This window comes from Toxorhynchites rutilus, chromosome 2 (genome assembly GCF_029784135.1).
Source record: "Toxorhynchites rutilus septentrionalis strain SRP chromosome 2, ASM2978413v1, whole genome shotgun sequence".
Taxonomy (NCBI): Eukaryota; Metazoa; Arthropoda; class Insecta; order Diptera; family Culicidae; genus Toxorhynchites; species Toxorhynchites rutilus.
Genome location: NC_073745.1, coordinates 2,443,939 through 2,463,779, shown reverse-complemented (window position 1 = coordinate 2,463,779; position 19,841 = coordinate 2,443,939). Strand labels below are relative to the sequence as shown.

Genomic DNA, 19,841 nt, shown 5'->3' with positions numbered 1-19,841 from the left:
TCAAAATCAAAGCATGTTCAGTGGGCATTTTCTTTACTTACAAGAAGATTAATTAGACATGAATTCGTTACCGAAATTATTCGGAACCAATCGATAGTACATTTTTCGTGAACTTGAATGATGCTTAGTTTCAGTGCCGTTGCTTTCGTTGATTGCGCTTGGAATAAAATAGTCGACGTCATGAACAGAGGAAAAAAAGATGAAACATATGTAGGTACATAATTGATATCACACGAAGATTTTTGAAACGATTAAAATATAGTTTGTTCGAATTTTTATTAAAACGTCACACTGTACAAAAAAAAATGTAAATATGAAACTGAATTCGAGTTGTTAGATTGCATTATAATCTCGGTTGCTCAGGAATGCCAAAGTACGGGCAAATTTACCTTTATGTCGAAAACAGAGCATTTTAGTGCAAATTACAAATACCAATAGGCAAACTCCGTACACTACATTTCGGAAGAGCATTTTTCTGGTAAGCCAGGCTTTATAGTCATCGTAATACTGGAATCTATTACGATAGTTGTGGGTCAGCTCGAACTGGCTGCTTACCGGGAACAGGGACAAATAGAAATCTTCCAACAGGGCTGAGATCAATAGGTTTTCTTCGGGATTATTCTCCACAAGGTTATCGTTGATGCAATTGAATTTCTTAGGATTCTTTCGCAACTCATCCAGAGCATCTACTACGTGGGTGATGTTTGAGGTGAGCATTTTGAAGTTACTGTACATTCCCGTTTTCTGATTGATGTGAAATTTATACAGAGGCACCTGGCCAAAGTTTGTTCGCATCATGTCGGTCAATTCGTGACACTCATTAACCAACTTTTTAGTCACCGTGGGCTTAAAGTATTAATATTAAGTATTAACATTAGTATGATAGTATAACAATATGTGCTTTTACTTACGATTGTTGAATCTTCGTATCGTTCATATACCAAGGTAGGATAAATCATTTTCTGTTCCGGCTGATGCTCCAGGGGCAGGAAATTGTTTTGTTGTAGAGAGCAGTTTGTAACAACTTCCTCAAAATATCGTACAGCTGACCAATCAAGAGGAAGATTGTAGATTTTCGCCAGAAGCGTCCGAATTTCTCGATCCGACCAAGTACTTGAAGAGATCCAAAATTTATAAGCAATCTATTTCAACACATCAATTACATACCCGGATTTGTCTGTATCAAAATCGTCAAAAATTTCGGAAATGGTTTTGTTTCTGCTCTCACCCATCAAAAAATGATAATAAGTGAAAGCATACTGCATGTCATTTTTCTCTCTAAAACGGTGCCTTTTAGTAAGTGCAAATTCCTGACGAAATTTACTTAACATGGACTCTATGATATCGATGTTCAGTAGAAATCCAACATGTGCTAGAACTTTTCTATTTTTGAATCCATATGCGCTGTTGAAAATCCTATTAGTATGGATGAGCGAGCGGGCAAAAATATCCTGTGAGTTACTCATAGTCTTTTCACCTTCAGAGTAACGTTCTTTGTTACTTCCAAAAGTATTTTTCTGTTTAGTGCTTTTTAATTTATCTTGATTGAATTTATCCACAATTTGTTTGGTAGAACGGTTCGATCGATGGAATATTTCATAGATGCTTCGAACGTTTTCGGTTTTCATCGCCCCTTTGGTGACAGTCCTTGGCACCTCAATGAAAGTATCCTCACCTTCTGTCGACATGCTGTAATCCACAAGCTCATGTGAATGATCCCTGTAATCGGGATGGTCACAATCGCCTCCGTCGAACTGACACTCTTCTACGTAACAATGACTATCACAGGATCCATCTCCAACAAACATCCACGGGCAATCTTTGGCACAATCAGGTACCAACCACGCAGTGAAAACTTTTACTCCCTCGGACAGGGTTATCAAATCATCAGGATACAACGGTGCACCCAGGAAGATGTCATCATTGAGATAGAGGAAATTTTTCGAAAGTCCTGGTATTCGATGAATAAACGTTTCGATTGCTGTACTGGAAAAGGTCGGAAGTATTGCTTCCTCGTCTGCGATATCTGAATGTTGAATCAATTGTATTTTTGGGCAATCCAGATTAAGCCAGAAGGGGATTTGTCCGTTGGTTACGATATACACTTTCCTTACCCACGGGGCGTATTTTTCCAGGGATCTTAGCGAGTATTTGAGTTCATTCTTATCGTCATAACGTGCTTTATCTCTTGAATCGGAGTACAGTTTCAGCCTTTCCAGAAAGAGCTGATCGCTACCATTCACCCACGTATAGACAACATCCAAGGTATCGTAACACTTCACGCACTGTTCCGTTGCTGTGTTCTGTAAGGAAAAATTGATGAGTGTTATTGAATACATGAATAACGTACCATTACTACCAGATTCGTCAAAAGATACAAGAACGTAACCACAGCGAGTACTATGAAGAAACAACATCGGATTCGAAAAGTTCTCCAAAGCCCGGATATGAAGCAGGATTTCATTGCTATAGAACTGATTGGAAGCATTTTTCAGCCGCAATCAAATTTGGCTCATATGCTGTCGCAGGAGTATTGCATTTCGCCAACATTATCACCTAAACTAGTGCTGCAATTTATTATTGATGGAAAGGGTCAGAAGTTCTATAAACAACTCTAAACAAGACTGTATTTTAGGAATAAATGCATTTCATTTGTCGGACGATGTTTATCACAGTTTATATCAGTTTATTCAGCTATCAGTATCTGATACATCAATACAACAGCAACTAAATAAATGAAATGTAAACAAAAGTCCCGGTACGTTGCTATCACCATTGAATGGGTCTTTTCCACACTGAGAAAATATTCATACTAATGCTAAATGTATACATTACCCTTAGAAAAATCCTCGGTCGAAAACTACTAAATACATTTGGTACTGAAAAATTAGTAGAATGTACAAATTTTTTGTACATATTGTCAACAAACCCGCATCCCTACCAGATATTAGTATATTTTACTCGATAACATTAGTAAGCTTGGATATTGTCATATCTGAAAATTGGTGAGAAAAGCGCGTATTAACCATTTTCATTGTTCCTATAAGGCAATACGGAGGTATAATAAGGATATAATTCTGATACGTGCATTTTCGGCGAGAAAATGTAGCCGATATTGGGCTTCCGAATCATTGTTCTGCTTGACATATGTGTTTATTAGTACGGTCGAAAATGACTATAGATTGGTAGTATTTACCAAAAAATTCGTTATATTTACTAATTATTTCTCTCAGTGTAGGGTGCCAATGAATGTATCGACCCCAAGGCGTTATACTATAGGTGGACCGCAATGTCAAAATTGCTGTTCGGCCATTGCTCGTGAAAAAACAAATTTGTTTACAAAGCAAATCATATCTTTTGGTGACAAATGCATTCGTTGGCAAAATAGCTGCTCGCGCTTCACTGTAGGCAGGTAATTTTCTGGATTTTTTTGTATAACAATTTCTCATAATTGCTTCTACTTTTTCAGATATCTACAATCAGCGGTCGAATTAAAAACAGTGCAGAAGGATGTTTTGAGTATATTTTACCTTCTAGCCGCGCAATCAAGGAAAGGCTTCTTTCCAAGCAAGCAGCGTTTTTCGTATGTGGTTTTATTGAGCATTTAAAAGAGAGTGTTATTTTTTTTTTGTTTTATCACCAGGGCAAAAGCATGAAATAGAATCGTACGTGGTACGAATTTATCGGCACAATCTGATCAAGGACGGAGGCATCATCAAACGGAAACTACGCGAAAAACTTTTCGAAGAGATAAAACTGCGCCGCAACACTCGTGTGAAAATGGACGTGTTGGGCTGGGTGCTGATGAACCACAATTTGATAACACGTAATGAGCCAATCCAACAGCATGCCAATGGCAATCGACCAAATCATTTTAAATTGAACATGGAGCGGTTGTGAAACCTACTGGAGCAGCAAGAACAGAACAATCACGCTGGTAGGTCGGTTTGATATATTTATTACGCTAAAGAATGATTATATTTGTTGATTTTTCAGAGTTGACTTCCAAAAAGCAAAACAAATTCCTGCGTATGCTGGATGCGATTTTACAAAACGACATAGTTTTGAAGGAAATTAAAGAGATGGTAGCGGCGAATCGACTTCTATCGGAAATTCGTTATGTGACTACGGTGGAACGTATGCTGAAACACAATTTGGACCCCTCTTTGCGCTGCTGCTTTGTATGCCGAGAGTATTTCCGCACTGCCGATGAGTATACCAGTCATTTCGAAAAATTGCACGGTGAGAAATTTCTTATTGTTGCGGCGGTGGATCGATTTCAGACTAGTCAAAAGTTCAACGTTCTACATCACTACAATGCCCTTAATCCGGTGACAATATTCACGATTTGCAACGTATACCACACAGCCCTAATAAAAAAAAACAAGAAAAGACGGGTCTAATATTTTACAATAACGTCTACAATCTACCACTTTCCACGAAAATCGGAGAACCACTATATCGGTTAGACATGGAATGGCTGATACATATAAGGCAGAAAAAATGTTTAACTTTGGAATTCAACATCCTATATTTCCTCGTACCATTAAGTTCATGGCGCATTTGATGTCGGTCATCGTAACTGCTTCTATGGAAATGACGTGAGCATATGATTTGATTTTTGATTTTTATCTCCATCTCGGAGAAAAGTGTGGTAAACAATGTCCGGGTTATTTTTCGTTATGAGAACCTTGTTTCCACATCCTTTTACTGCACAATAATACGGCATCTGAAGTAAATAAAATATTCACAATATAATTTTGGCATGATAGAGAACCGCGAGATGAACGATTATCTGTGGAGGAGTTGGACAACAGATTTCTTAGACTTATAGCACTTTTATCACACTTACAAGCTAATCAAATCCTCACTGTCCCCCAAAAATATTGAATAATATATAATTTTTTTACCAAAATATATATTTTATTAAGGCACGTAGCTTGACGGGGCCGTGAGTCCAATATTTTAACAATTTTTGTCTTACAACTATGTTAGTAATATGTAACCGATTACTCGCGGTTGGCTCGAGGTTAGTATTACAAAGATCTCATAATTGGGATGTTGCAGTCTCCAGTACTATGTATGTGTGGCCAACACGGGATACTTCCTATTGGAGTATAACTGACCATTGATCAGCGACGCCCCCCTAGTCTGTACCTCATATCAATCGTGGTGCGTCTCTCTTGACTCGAGGAATCCAGGGTAGAATGGTCACTGGACGGTACAATCTTCAGCTCGTGTAGAGTTGCCATGAGCGGTACAACCTTTGGCTCTTGTTGAATGATCAGTGGCCTCCGACCTGTGTATCTGTAAAGAGTATGTGTATGTTTAATTACATTACATGGAGCGGTTATAATATATAATATAAATACCTTATTGCAGCTATAGTACACTATTTTTCACGAATATATATTTGTTTATTTCTTCCTTCAGTTGTTTTCCTCAGCGAGTTGATATGAAACCATAACCACACAACCAAACAAAAAGTAAATAATTCAGAAAGCTACGTCTCGCTACTCGTCTCAGGTATTGTCATGAAAGTGTCAAGAACGAAACACCTATAGTTGAGCATCTTGATCGACCCTAAAAAAACAGAGCGATTCCCCGTGCTCATCATAATCACACACTCTCCCAAAAAGTTAGTATATATGACGAGTTTTTTGGTAAATATTACCAATGATTAATAATTTTTGAATCTACTTGAATCTATTTTTCTAGTGCATTTTGGTTGAAAAAAAATTCTTACAGCTTTTTTTCCCCATGCTGTCAAACGTTTCTCATATAGTAAGAGCGAACGTTTTCATCCATTCGTCTTCGTGAAGTCGAGGCCGCCGGGTGTATTTTCTCCCGTCTGGTGATACCGTTATCTTGTGATACTGTTGTGATACCGTTACTTTCGCTGCTGGTGAAATAATTGTTTCACCCAAACGGGATTTTTGGACTGCAATAGTGTGAAGCAAACAAAGCGGAAGGAAGAAGACCTGCATCGCGGGCGCTGTGTGCTGGCGTGTTTATCGCCATATCATCGTCATCGAAATCATCATTGCAGCTGTGCTGTACGATCGACACGCGGTTCGCTGGGAACCGTTCTAATTCAACCACACGGGTGTGCGATATAAGTATATTTTTTATTAGATTAAGGTTTTTAATTTAAGAAATAATCAGAAAAAAAGATTGAGAAATCACTGAAAAACTGTACATCTGCCACTTTATATGGCAGAATGCGGAGAACCCGTTGACATGGAGATTGAATCCACTGTCTATCCCTCCACATCTACGGGAGGTGGGAAGTCGCTGAAACGCGTTCCCCCTTCAGAAGAAGTCTTTTCGGGGGAGGAATTAACCCACCTAAACAAACCCCCCTCAAGAAAATTTGCAAACCTCTCCTCTTCACCCCTTCAATCTCCTGCTCCCGTTCCTCCTCTCGCTCCCGTTCTCGCTCCCCCTCACGCTCCCGCTCCCGCTGAACTCCCGATCACGCCACCCAACCCTGCTGTTTCCGCTTCCGCTCAACAATCGACCCCGCTTTCCTCTCCTGTTGTGTCCCCACCCCGTGTCAAGGTTTATCCAGAAAATGCAACTGGAACTGGCCCATGGGTTGTTTTCTTCCGACCTAAACCTAAAGGAAAATCTCTGAATGTCATTCAGATCATGAAAGATTTGACAAAAAATTATTCCTCCGTGGTCGAAATTTCCAAGGTTCGCCCGAACAAACTGCGTGTTGTCGTGGCTGATCGGAAGCAAGCTAACGCTATTGTTGTCGACAAGCGGTTCATTTTAGAATATCGCGCATACGTGCCCTGCCATAACGTAGAAATTGCGGGAGTGATTACAGAAACGGGTCTGACGTGTGAATTTATTAAAAAAGGAAATGGAAAGTTCAAGAAGCTCCCCTCGATGGAAGTCGAGATCTTGGACTGTCGCCAATTAGGCAAAGTCTCCCAGGAAGGGGGAGAAACTAAATTCACGCCGTCCGACTCGTTTCGAGTAACTTTTGCTGGTTCCGCTCTCCCTGACTACGTTATGGTGGACAAATTGAGACTGCCGGTGCGACTCTTTGTGCCAAAACCCATGACTTGCAACAAATGCAAGTCAGTTGGTCACACTTCATATTATTGTGCCAACAAGGAGCGCTGTGCAACTTGCGGAGAGCAACATGTGGGGGAATCCTGCAGTGCGACTGAGCATAAATGTCCATATTGCGGGGGAACTCCACACGCGCTCTCAGCTTGTGAAACTTACAAGAGTCGCTGGGAGAAACAGAAGCGCTCTTTAAAGGAACGCTCGAAGCGCACATTTGCGGAAATTTTAAAGGGCGCTTCTCCACTGACCCAACAACAACAACAACCAATCTCAACACACAATACTTTTTCCTCGTTGCCAGTTGATGAAATGGAAGCGGACACAGCTAGCGGGGACACACCGTTTATTTCCAAAGGGAATCCCCGGCGCAAGAATGTGACCACTCCCAAAGTTCAAGAACAAGTTCCCCCGGTGATACCCCCTGTTAGCTTGCCTAAAAAATCGAGTGCCGCGGACAAGCAAAATCAGGTTCCTCCTGGCTTCCGTGGGAATAGTTCACCTTCGAACGACCCAGCACTCGAGGGGACATCAAAAACCCCAACTGTCCCTATTTTTTCGTCCAGTTCAACTTCCCAATCGGGATTTATAAAGTTGTCTGACCTTCTGGATCAAATCTTCAAGTGTTTTAATGTTTCCGACTCCATCAGAACCATTGTCATCTCAATGCTTCCAGTATTAAAGACAATTTTGCAACAATTGATGCAAACATGGCCCCTCCTTGCAATGATTATCTCTCTTGATGTCTAATTTAAATTGAGAGGTCGGAGATATCACTGTTTTACAGTGGAATTGTCGTAGTCTCATCCCTTAATTGGATACATTCAAATTTTTAATTCATAAATTCAATTGTGATGTTTTTGCTCTGTCCGAAACTTGGCTTTCTTCGCGAGATGATCTCTCTTTCCATGATTTCAATATTATACGCTTGGACCGTGATGACAGATACGGAGGGGTGTTATTGGGCATCAATAAGTGCCACTCATTTTTTCGAATTGACCTTCCACCTATTGGAGGGATTGAAGCTGTTGCTTGTCATGCAAACATCAGAGGAAAAGACCTCTGTATTGTCAGCTTGTATTGGCCTCCGAGAGCTGCGGTTAGCCGCAAGCAACTTGTTGACATGTGCTCACTTCTTCCTGAGCCACGATTGATCTTGGGAGACTTCAACTCTCACGGAACTGCCTGGGGGGAACAGTACGACGACTATCGTTCATCGTTGATATATGACCTTTGTAACAGCTTCAATATGACCGTTTTGAATACTGGGGAAACAACACGTGTTCCTAAACCTCCTGCTAACCCAAGTGCTCTTGACCTCTCGCTTTGCTCGAATTCACTATCGCTAGATTGCAAGTGGAATGTAATCCAGGACCCCAACGGTAGTGATCACTTGCCAATCAAAATTTCCATCACCATTGGGTCGAATTCTTCTGAATCTATAAACATGGCATATGACCTCACAAGACACATTGACTGGAAAAAGTATGCGGACGCGATTGCTCTAGCCATCAATTCCAGAGATGGTTTACCTCCATTGGAGGAGTATAACTTCCTTTCTCGTTTGATCTATGACAGCGCAGTTCGCGCTCAAACGAAACCCATTCCAGGTTCCACCATTTCCCGAAGGCCTCCCAATCTATGGTGGGATAGCCAATGTTCCAAGCTCGAAAAAAATCGAATGCATTTAAAGCTTTTCGGAAACGTGGAACTCCTGAAAATTTTCAAACGTATTTAGCCCTTGAGAATCAGTTCAAAAATTTGATCAAAGGGAAAAAACGTGCTTATTGGCGAAATTTCGTGGGAGGTTTGTCACGAGAAACGTCAATGAAAAAATTATGGAAAGTGGCTCGAAACATGAGAAATCGCTCTTCAACGAATGAAAGCGAAGAATATTCACATCGATGGATTTTTAATTTTGCACGAAAGGTTTGTCCCGATTCCGCTCCCGTGCAAAAAATTGTTCGAAATATACCACAAGATAGGTGCGATCTTGATTATGAGTTTTCGATGGTAGAATTCTCTCTTGCTCTCCTTTCATGTAACAATTCTGCTCCGGGATCGGATCGAATTATGTTCAACTTGTTGAAAAACCTCCCTGATGTGGCGAAACATCGCTTGTTGAATTTATTCAATCGGTTTCTGGAACATAATATTGTTCCAGATGATTGGAGACAAGTACGAGTTTTAGCTATTCAAAAACCCGGAAAACCCGCGTCCGACTTCAATTCGTACCGCCCAATAGCAATGCTGTCTTGTATACGGAAATTGTTGGAGAAAATGATCTTGTTTCGCCTTGATCGATGGGTTGAAACGAATGGCCTACTCTCAGATACACAATATGGGTTCCGCAGGGGCAAGGGGACAAATGATTGTCTTGCGTTGCTTTCTTCAGAAATTCAAATGGCTTACGCCGAAAAAAAAACAAATGGCTTCAGTATTCTTGGACATAAAGGGGGCCTTTGATTCAGTTTCAATAGAGGTCCTGTCAGACAAATTACACTCTCGGGGTCTGCCGCCTCTATTGAATAATATGTTATATAACTTGCTTTGTGAGAAACATTTGAATTTTTCTCACGGGGATTCGACAGTAAGTCGGGTCTCCTACATGGGACTCCCCCAGGGCTCATGTTTAAGCCCCCTTTTGTACAACTTCTATGTAAGCGACATCGACAATTGCCTTACACAAAATTGCAGCCTAAGACAACTTGCAGATGATGGAGTGGTGTCTGTCGTAGGATCAAACGAATCCGACCTGCAAGGACCCTTACAAGATACTTTGAACAATTTTTCAACCTGGGCCATTGGCCTAGGGATCGAATTCTCCACGGAGAAAACAGAGATGGTGGTTTTTTCTAGGAAGCATAGACCAGCAAAACCAAAGCTTCAACTTTTTGGTAAACCGATCACTCATGCTATGTCATTCAAGTATCTTGGGGTCTGGTTCGACTCCAAATGTACTTGGGGGGCCCATATTAGGTATCTGAGTAAAAAATGCCAACAAAGAATAAACTTTCTCCGTACAATTACCGGCACCTGGTGGGGAGCCCACCCAGAAGATCTTATAATGTTGTATCGAACAACTATTCTCTCAGTGATGGAGTATGGCAGTTTCTGTTTTCAATCTGCTGCCAAAACACATCTCATTAAACTCGAGCGAATTCAGTATCTTTGTCTCCGTATCGCGTTGGGATGTATGCCCTCAACGCATACCATGAGTCTCGAGGTTTTGGCAGACGTACTCCCACTAAAAGATCGCTTCAATTTATTATCTCTTCGGTTCCTCATCCGGTGTAAGGTTATGAACCCATTGGTGATCGGAAATTTTGAGCAGCTGATCGAGCTAAATTTTCATTCTGGATTCATGAGCTCATATCATGAATTCGTCTCCATGCAGGTTGATCCTTCTTCGTATATTCCCAACCGTGTTTGTTTTCCTGACTACATCAATTCCTCTGTGCATTTTGATCTGTCCATGAAGCAGGATATCCATGGAATTCCAGATTATCATCGATCGGGGATCGTTCCTACGATTTTCGAAGCAAAGTATGGGCGTGTCAATTGTGATAATATGTACTTTACTGATGGGTCCTCTATGAATGAGTCCACAGGATTTGGAGTGTATAACAATTTTTTTAGCACCTCACACAGTCTTCAGTATCCTTGCTCAGTGTATATTGCTGAATTGGCAGCAATACACTGGGCGCTGGACAGCGTCGCCTCACGACCTGTTGAACACTATTACATTGTAACGGATAGTCTTAGCTCTGTCGAAGCTATCCGTTCAGTGAGGCCGGAAAAGCACTCGCCGTACTTCCTTGAGAGAATACGAGAAATTTTGAGTGCTTTATCCAGACGCTGTTATGTCACCTTTGTCTGGGTCCCTTCACATTGCTCAATTCCGGGTAATGAGATGGCTGACTCATTACCAAAGGTAGGTGCAATTGAAGGCGAAATTTATCAGCGTCAAATCGTCTTCAATGAATTTTATTCTTTAGTTCGTAAAAATACCATCGTTAACTGGCAACGCAAATGGAACGAAGATGAATTGGGCCGGTGGCTCTACTCAATTATCCCTAAGGTTAGCCTCAATCCGTGGTTCAAAAGTCTGGACTTGAGTCGGGACTTTATTCGCACCTTCTCCCGACTCATGTCCAATCACTGTTCGTTAGACGCGCTGCTTTTTCGTTTTAATCTTGCCGACAGCAATCTCTGCGGTTGTGGCCATGGTTACCACGACATCGAACACGTTGTTTGGTCGTGCGAGTTGTATCTTGTCGCCAGATCGAATTTAGAGAACTCCCTTCGGGCTGGAGGAAAGCAGTCCAATGTGCCGGTGAGAGATGTGTTGGCTCGGTTAGACCTTGATTACATGTCCCAAATATATGTTTTCCTTAAAGCTATCGATCTTCGAGTGTGATTGTTCATACATCCTTTTCCCCTCCTTTTCGTCCTTCGCGAGCTATCGGTTCTCTTCCTACTAACATTAGAAATAGTTAAATTGTAAACACATATTAAATGTAAGGATAGTTTTAAGAATTGAGTGTGAAGTGTCAGTGTGAATGAGAATGTGAATGTGAATGTGAATGCGAGTGTAAACACACATCTCCTTACATCCCATCCTTTTCCTAATGAAAATGTGTCACCCTTCTAAACTCGAGTCGACCGCGAGTAATCGGTTTCCTATTTCATTAACCATAGAATTAAGGAAACAACATGTTGATATATGCTAGTTGAAATATAGTTAAGAGTTTGGCTCCATTAAACTTATGTAACTGAGCCTGTAAAAATAATCGGATTAATAAAAAAAAACGTTTTCATCACTCGGGCTTTGTTTATTAACCTTTTGTGACCGAAATAGAATTGAAATAAAGGTTGTAACTTGGGTAATTCGTATTTTTAGAAAGGAAAAAGTTCAAAAAATACAACTCTAGTGTTCGAAATAATTAAAACCTAACATTTGGCGAGAAGTAAAATTTAATTACAATTAAGTTTAGAGGAGTTTTGAAGTCAATAAGACTGAAATTTCTGAATATACCAAAACTAATTTCTGCAAATCTACCGAATTTCCAGTTGTGCTTTCATGATTTCAAACGCTAGCATTAATTGATGAAAAAATGTAGTTCTTTCATTTAATTTAATTAGATTATTATTGTCTTTCATAACGATACTTTCTCTATGTGGTTTTTTTTTAAAAAAAGAATATTTTCCTTCCTGATTATTGACATTTCAATTGGTTTCTTTTTGACTACTAATTTGATTCTATTCGCATGACCCAGATTCGTACATATCACGCGATAAGAATGGTAAACAAATGTTAAATCGGCCAGTATAACCCAGTAGAATCAGTCGGTCCAACGTTGATTTAACATACACCCTAAACATGTTATGTTAACCCAACCTTGATGCATATATTGTATTTATTTTTGGATCTTTTGTATGCATATTTGTTCATTTATTGAACTAACTAACTTTTTTAAATTATTCATTGAACTATCTAAACTATAGACATCTGATCCTGCATCGATTGGGTCTGATCCACGGCTACAAATTAGGAAAAAATACACAATCATTACTACAAATAGCAACGCCAGACTACTCAATTCTCACCATTATCCTTTCCCAGGACCAGCGTGTAATTACTTCTCAGCCAAACACAATCGGGAAATATCACGAAGCTGACGAAACCCTGGCGGCATTAGGTGAGGCCTGCTCTACGCCCCGTTGCAATATTGACTTGACGCGCCGCGTCAGTGGATACGGAACCTCTGTCGTGACGAATCCGGAAAACATCCAATTGATCGAACCACGGATCACAATCTGCAAAGCGTTTATGAAGTTGTCCTTGACCAAATCCAATAGCATAAAGATGAATCTAGGACTCGACAGGGTTCGTTTTTGTGTTTCGAAGTACCCAGATTCCTTATTATTGAAGTAATGTCTTCAAATTCTCCCGCAGCAGACGAGGACGAATTAATTAAAGAACATAAATTGAATTGATTTTCAAGAATATTACTTACCTGTCCCGAATTCGGGTTAATTCGACCTTCTTCTGTGAAGAAATCAATATCGGAAAGTAGTGCCGTTCAACTCAATTATCAACTCGGTAATTAGACTAATAATGTTACATTTACATTTTCTTCGCGGTTGCCAGTAATGACAATTGTAAATGTTACTAACACCGCGAAGTAAAATGAATCAATCGTTGGTAGGGATGTGTATTGCATCTGACATTCATTTTACAAACGATTGGTAATATTTACAGAAGATATGTACATTCTACTAATGTTTGAATTACAAAAGATTTGGAAGCTTTTTTTAAATCCATTTTCTGGGTGTATCGACACAACTCGAGGATAAACAAAACAAAATACAACTGACGTTTCTCTTAGAAACGACATTGGAAATGAACACACGGTCATTTTGGTATCCACTCCACTTAATACACGAAGTTCATTTTTACACTTCACGAAACGGAAATAAGTACAACAAAGTGAAGTGAGATGTAAGCGTAGTGGGAACGTAAGTGTTCGTGGATACGGGAATAAGGCCCAAACTCTCCGCGTCTCCGGTTAGATCTTATCTGTAACTTTGTTACTTTATTGGAAATCACAAGGGTTTATAAATTCTCGTCGTTTACATTGTCGGTTGCTTATCCTATGTTATTAAAGAAAATAAACATAAACATAACGTTTGGTTTGTTTGGCGCGCGCTGTTGTGTTTATTTCGAGTATACGCGCACGGTCGTAATTGTTATTGGCACCCAAAACTATGCATTTGGCATCAAATTTTTTTTTCGAAAACCCCGATTTTCTTTACACCCCCTTTGGGTGATTTTTCGATTTTCGAAAAACTCAAACTTTGATCGCTTTGCGCCACACTCCCTTAAGCCTAATTGAGCTGATATTTAGCATAGGGTGCCTTTTCGAGATGGTGAATATTTTTCATGGGGTAACTTTTTGAAATTCGAGATGGCCATATTCATTGGCACCCTAGAATACATTGATGGATTACGTCGTAAGACAGTACCAGCCCTTTATTGTTTGCAGAGACAAAATATTTAAAAACGTTTAAAATTGAAGAATTTTTGGTTGTTGAAAAGTATTAAATATCTAAAAAAAGCAAATGACTCTTGAATTACAAACGAATGGCGTTGAAAACGAGTGTTCAAGCAAAAATCAAATAACTAAATTATTGAATCATAGCTGTGGCTGAGGAATATACCAAATAACTTCTATGTGGGTTGTGAAAACTCAGTTTGTGTTGTTCATCCAAAAACTTGATAATAATTGCAGTTTTGTAGGTCTGTCGTAATCGAACTTTTAATTTTTAAATGAACTTTTTACACTACATCGAATTGAAATATTTGATCTGCGGAAACTTACTGGTACTTCCTAGTCTATAGACCTGATCAATAAACAAGTCTGCGATATAACTTAAACAGCATTTTGTTCATACCGACATGTTTAATTCTATTGCAATAATCCAAAATGTCAAAACACAATTCTCGCGTAACTTTTGAAAAGGTACAATGTAACATTTACGTCAACTCGAGAACAACGAAGCTGTATACCGGAACATAGTTCCGCGAATTGTTCAAAAAGGAATCGATTAATAGTTATGAAAACCCAATGGTAACTGTTGTTCCGCTATCGGAGGAGCGAGAAATGTTACATTGGACATTTGATTAACCGCCTTTGTGATTGGACAAAATACGTGGCACGATAAGAATTTTAAAATAAGAATTGAACAACAATACAACTACCAGCAACACATTTGAATTAACGGACCAACATTTCCAGGGGAGTTTTTCGTCTAAACGTAGTATGATTTATGTAATTTTTATTAGTACATAGTTTAGATTTCTATGCCAAATAGGTTAGAATGGGGATCGAGCTCAAAGCTTCTGGCATGATATATGTGACACTCCACGCCTCCACGGGAACCACGAGCATAAAGACCGAATCTATCAAAGCAACAGTAAAATGATTCACATTGAAGAAGTGACGAACATTGAATCGAATTGTAATTGCTTTGAAATGTCTAGAATACTCAGATATTTTCCAATGTGGGCAGAAGCTAAGGGAAAAAGAAATTTCAGTGATACCTCAGGTTCATCTGGAATTTATTGAGCCACATACTTTGTAAGACTTTGTAAGAGCTGTTGATCTGAAGGAGATTGCGGAGTTTCCGATGTGTTGCTGTTGTGTTTGTCTAGGGATTCGATAACCGAGTCCCCACCGTGGACATCAAACATCTTAATAGGGTAAATTCTAGTTGACCCTTTGAATTTCTGTTTCAAATAAAATTTTAACCTTTCTTTCAAAATTAAGAACTTTGTCCAGAGGCCTATTCATTCCTTTAGACTAATCTGTATTCTTCTTTGCGTGATTTTTTACGCGACTTTTGCGCGCAAGCATCAATCACATTGAAAAAGAAATTCAGTGTATTATAATTATCGATTTGTGATTGTTGTAAAATGCTTCGCGAACGATATTTGTTTTCTTTAATTTGAATTTCTACTAAGCCACTTTTTAAGACCATATTCTATTTCGATTTTGTTAAAAAAATAGCGATGGAACACATGACAAATTCAAGTATTTTAGGAGATGATTCTTCTATCCGTACTAATTAAATGAGTTTTATCTAAAACGAGACATAAAACGGTACTTACGTATTAACGCTACTGGATCCCAAATGCAATAGATAATAATTTTATTGTTCGCTCTGGCACTCATTTGACCATTTTTAGTGCTACTAAAATGCGTATTTGGGACTTGCGGTATTTATGTATGAACGCCACCGAAGCGAAATTTCCATTATGAATTTATTTTTTCCTAATAAAATTTATTTTTTCCTAATAAAATTTATTCTGAGGTCAATGTAATGGAGACGGAAACCCCATCTAAAGGTTGGTTTAGAGTTCCCATGAACGTGAACTTGAACAGGTGGTGGAATAGGACAATCATTTCACGGTGAACTACATTGCGAACAAACAACTCAAAAAATAGTTGTGAATAGAATGATTTTGTTCACGTTCACGTTCATATTAAAAGTTCGACAGTGAACGTGAAGTAAATAAACATCGATCTTCGATAAAGTGATTCGGATAAAATATACAGTTGTTCACGAATCAACCCAAACCAACGAAGTTTTTTAACCCGCGCAGAGATCCGATTGATTGAAATTGCATCCATATCAAAATTTTCATCGAAAACTTGAGAATTGCTAAACATATCCTTTTACAGTTCAAGGTAGGTTTAGAGTTCCCGTGAACGTGAACGCGGACAAACCCTTTTTTGTTAATAATTATTCAGTCTATATATAAAACGCGAGGAAAACATCTTGAAACGATAGGAAGAAACATTTTCTAGTTGAAAAACATGTTTAAACACAATTCATATTGATAAAAATGAGATAATTCAATATTTCACAACAATTCTGAATTTCCACCGTGGAATCGAGATGTTGGTGAACTCACCATAGTTCACCGACTTCGGTGAACGTGAACGTGAAAATAGTGGTGAATACAGACGTCAAAATATTTCCACGTTCATGTTCACGTTCGAATGTCCCAAGGCATTCTGAAAATTATTTCACCGTGAACTTAAAAGGATATGTTTAGCAACATATCCTTTTAAGTTCACGTAGTGGTGGGAAGATTTTTTAAATCTGTGACATCACAGATTTTGTTTATGTATGTTACTTTTCTTATAATAGTCCACTACTTAGGAAAAGTGTTGTTATTGAAAGTAAAAATAAGCAAATAATTTTTTTTTCCTAAATCAATGCTAGCGTTCAAAATCATAAGGGCCCGACATTTTAACAGAAACTGAAATTTCAGGATTGTTGAAGTGTTCTAAACTTAATTTCAATTCAATTTTATTTCTCGTTACGTCGATCAAAAACGTATACGAACAAAGTCAGAGTCACGCAATCTATTGTTCCTTTGACGGATAAACATTTGACAGTGCATGGGATAAAAAGGTTGCAAGTTTTTTCATGTAAAATGAACTTGAAAAATAAATTTAATTGACTCCGTATGACTTAGATTGAGATGAAAAGTTTTCCGCTTGCGTCTTAGTTCTAGACGACTGAAGTTTTCAGCACCCTAATTGTGACAAAAGTAAATAAAGTTGCTGACAAAAGTCAAACTTCCATGAAGTTGCTCTAGAATCCAAACATAGTAGACATTAGAATACTATTTCTGAAATCAAAGAAAAAATTAAACATTTTAGTTCGTGATATGTTCTGTTTTTTTTTCATTATGCGAAAAATATACATAATTTGGAAATCTGTAATTAGCTTCCGTATATCCTCTTTCAACGTTATTCGTTGACGCATTCAATTTTGTACCATTCAAGTAACTGACTGGTACAGTCGAATTTCACTCGTTGCACTAAGCTCTTAGCCCAATTTGTGAAAGACTTTCACTCGTTGGGCTGAACTGTCAAAGTCGAAAAATCGATCGAGGGTCACACCGATTGTTTGTTGTTATGGGAAACGCAGAAAAGTTTTCACACCACTGACGTTTATTTCATTCGTGGTTGAGTTTCGTTCTAGGTTGGATTAATTGGTAAGTTCTTAATGAAGTTTGATATTAAAATTAGCGTAGATTTAATATACGTTCATTTCGATCGCCAGGCTCAAAATGGATGGTTTGCAAGGATCCAGTACGAACGTTAACCGGAAACGGAGGAGCAATTTCCTGACGCTGGTGGAGAAGGTTCGTATAATTGAAGATTTTGAAGCAGGAGGTGGTACGCATGACTTTCTTGGGAAGAAGTACGGCGTAGGATCTTCTACGGTCACGAGAATAATCCAAAAGAAAGAAGCAATTCGTGAGGCGGTGGACAAGTTCAAGGAATATGGTGTAAATAATCGAAAAACATTGAAAGAGCAGACGTTCCCTTTGCTGGAAGAAGCTCTTTACATCTGGATTTTACAGCAGCGGCAGTCCAACATTTTGTTGACAGTGGATATTCTTAAAGCAAAGGCGGAGCTGCTGTTTAAGATGTTCCAGGACCGGGGGCTCTATGCGGTGCACGGTTTTTCTGCTTCGGATGGCTGGATGCATCGTTTTAAGCAGCGGTTTGGATTGCGCGTGAAAGCCGTAACAGGAGAAAAGGCATCGGTAAACGTTGAAGCGTACCTAAATTTCAAGAAGGTTCTACAGAAGAAGATTCAGGAAATGCAGCTATCACTATCCCAAGTCTTTAATGCAGATGAATCTGCCTTGTTCATCAAGCTCCTAGCCACACGCTCTGTCGTTACCTGTGATGAGACCGTGGCAAGCGGACGGAAGCAAAACAAGACAAGGTATACCTTTATGCCTTGCTCCAACATAGATGGTTCCCTAAAGCTTCCGTTGTATTTCATTTGCACTGCTGCAAAACCACGAGGAATCAACATCGAAGAACTTCCCGTTTCATATAATCATTCCAAAAAGGCTTGGATGACCAGACTGTTGTTCCGTCAATGGTTCCACGAAGAGTTTGTCCCCGCTGTTCGAAAATTTTCGGCCGAGAGAGGATTGGAGCCAAAGGCATTGCTGGTTCTTGATAATTGCACCAGTCATTATGACGTTGACGAATCTCTACAGAGTGACGATGGACTGATTCAAGTGATCTACTTCCCACCAAATGTAACTGCTGAATGCCAGCCGATGGACCAAGCGGTCATCAATGCAATCAAGCGAAAGTATAAAAGAAAACTGATGCTCGCATTAATTCTGGAAAACGAACACTTAAGGTAAATTTCCAAATATTAAACATTAATTTTTTGTAATTAATTCCAAATATAAACACAAAACTATGCGCACGATAGTTTTTCGTCTGTGCTTTTTCAAAATTTAAATTCAAATTCTATTTGAGGTTTTATTTATGTACTTTCCTCTTTAGTTTCGAAGAACGATTGAAGAAGATTAATCTTCAACAGTGTATTTCGTGGTTGGCAACCTCTTGGGAGGAGATATCTGACAAAACTATACGTAATTCGTGGAAGAAATTGATCGATGGTTTGCCGGAGGATGCTGTTAATGTAGAGTCGAAAGTGGCCGATGATGACTTCAAAGCGCTTGTGTCCAGGATTGACAGTTTGGCAGGAACAAAAACATCTGAGCAAGATATTGATCTGTGGATCAAAGATCAGGTGTATGATGCTGATCATAATCCAGATTGGGTAACCAGTGAAGCGTTCTCTGATGACGAGATTTTGTCATCAGTTCTCAAGAAAGATCAACCTGAAATGCAAGAAGAATGGTTGGTAGACACAGAAGATGGAAGTAATTCGTTTGATACTTCCATTACTAGTACCGGAGATCCTGATTTTGGCGATGCAATCAAGTCAATTGATTGCCTAGTTCGCTATATGAAGCATGATGTTGCAGAAGTATGCCGTTTGAACGCGCTACGTTCGAAAATCACTGAAGTTGAATGGCTAAAACGAGCATGTTGAAGAACTCTACCATTTTGTTGAAAATGAATTTACGTGGTTTGTTTAATTTTGTTTGAAACGTTTAAAATAAATATTGTTTTTGTTGAATAATATTCGATTTTATTTATTTAAATGATTCATTTAAAATTTATTTTAAACCTAAAAACACCATCCACGAGCCCCTCGAAAAAAATTTTACGTTGTCAGAATTGACGTTTGTCTTCGATTTAGTTGGGCTATAGCCCAACGAACGGGAGCCCAACTAAATCGAAGCCCAACTAAAGATAGCCCAACGAGTGAAATTCAACTGTATGCCTGGTATGTGA

The 19,841-nt window shown here is 39.0% G+C and overlaps 2 protein-coding genes and 1 long non-coding RNA gene across 5 annotated transcripts; 1 reads left to right on the top strand and 2 right to left on the bottom strand.

The window, feature by feature from the left end:
• Nucleotides 1-257: 257 nt before the first annotated feature.
• Nucleotides 258-2,743, bottom strand: LOC129767623 (N-acetylglucosamine-1-phosphotransferase subunits alpha/beta). Its single transcript, XM_055768688.1, has 4 exons — nt 2,360-2,743; nt 1,168-2,303; nt 912-1,113; nt 258-846 (listed from the first exon to the last, which is right to left on the bottom strand). The coding sequence occupies exons 1-4, from the start codon at nt 2,486-2,488 to the stop codon at nt 334-336; spliced, it is 1,980 nt and encodes a 659-aa protein (XP_055624663.1). The 5' UTR covers nt 2,489-2,743; the 3' UTR covers nt 258-333.
• A 9,192-nt stretch (nt 2,744-11,935) lies between these two features.
• LOC129769188 (uncharacterized) lies at nt 11,936-13,383 on the bottom strand. 3 transcript variants are annotated; one of them, XR_008741833.1, is made up of 3 exons: nt 13,101-13,383; nt 12,691-13,021; nt 11,936-12,624 (listed from the first exon to the last, which is right to left on the bottom strand). It is a non-coding gene; the product is annotated as an uncharacterized LOC129769188 (long non-coding RNA). The 3 variants fall into 3 exon arrangements; XR_008741832.1 differs by having other exon boundaries at nt 12,691-13,030; nt 13,101-13,381; XR_008741831.1 differs by having other exon boundaries at nt 12,691-12,900; nt 13,101-13,368.
• A 4,348-nt stretch (nt 13,384-17,731) lies between these two features.
• Nucleotides 17,732-19,626, top strand: LOC129771957 (jerky protein homolog-like). The gene is made up of 2 exons (XM_055776121.1): nt 17,732-18,831; nt 18,981-19,626. The coding sequence occupies exons 1-2, from the start codon at nt 17,732-17,734 to the stop codon at nt 19,534-19,536; spliced, it is 1,656 nt and encodes a 551-aa protein (XP_055632096.1). The 3' UTR covers nt 19,537-19,626.
• Nucleotides 19,627-19,841: the final 215 nt, after the last annotated feature.

Bases quoted from the DNA above. Each gene is read 5' to 3' on its own strand.
- LOC129771957 (XM_055776121.1), top strand. From the start codon at position 17,732: ATGGATGGTTTGCAAGGATCCAGTACGAACGTTAACCGGAAACGGAGG. The intron at 18,832-18,980 runs GTAAATTTCCAA...TTTCCTCTTTAG, and splicing joins CTGGAAAACGAACACTTAAG to TTTCGAAGAACGATTGAAGA.
- LOC129767623 (XM_055768688.1), bottom strand. From the start codon at position 2,488: ATGCTTCCAATCAGTTCTATAGCAATGAAATCCTGCTTCATATCCGGG. The intron at 2,304-2,359 runs GTAGTAATGGTA...TTTTCCTTACAG, and splicing joins TGTATCTTTTGACGAATCTG to AACACAGCAACGGAACAGTG. The intron at 847-911 runs GTAAGTAAAAGC...TAATACTTTAAG, and splicing joins GATACGAAGATTCAACAATC to CCCACGGTGACTAAAAAGTT.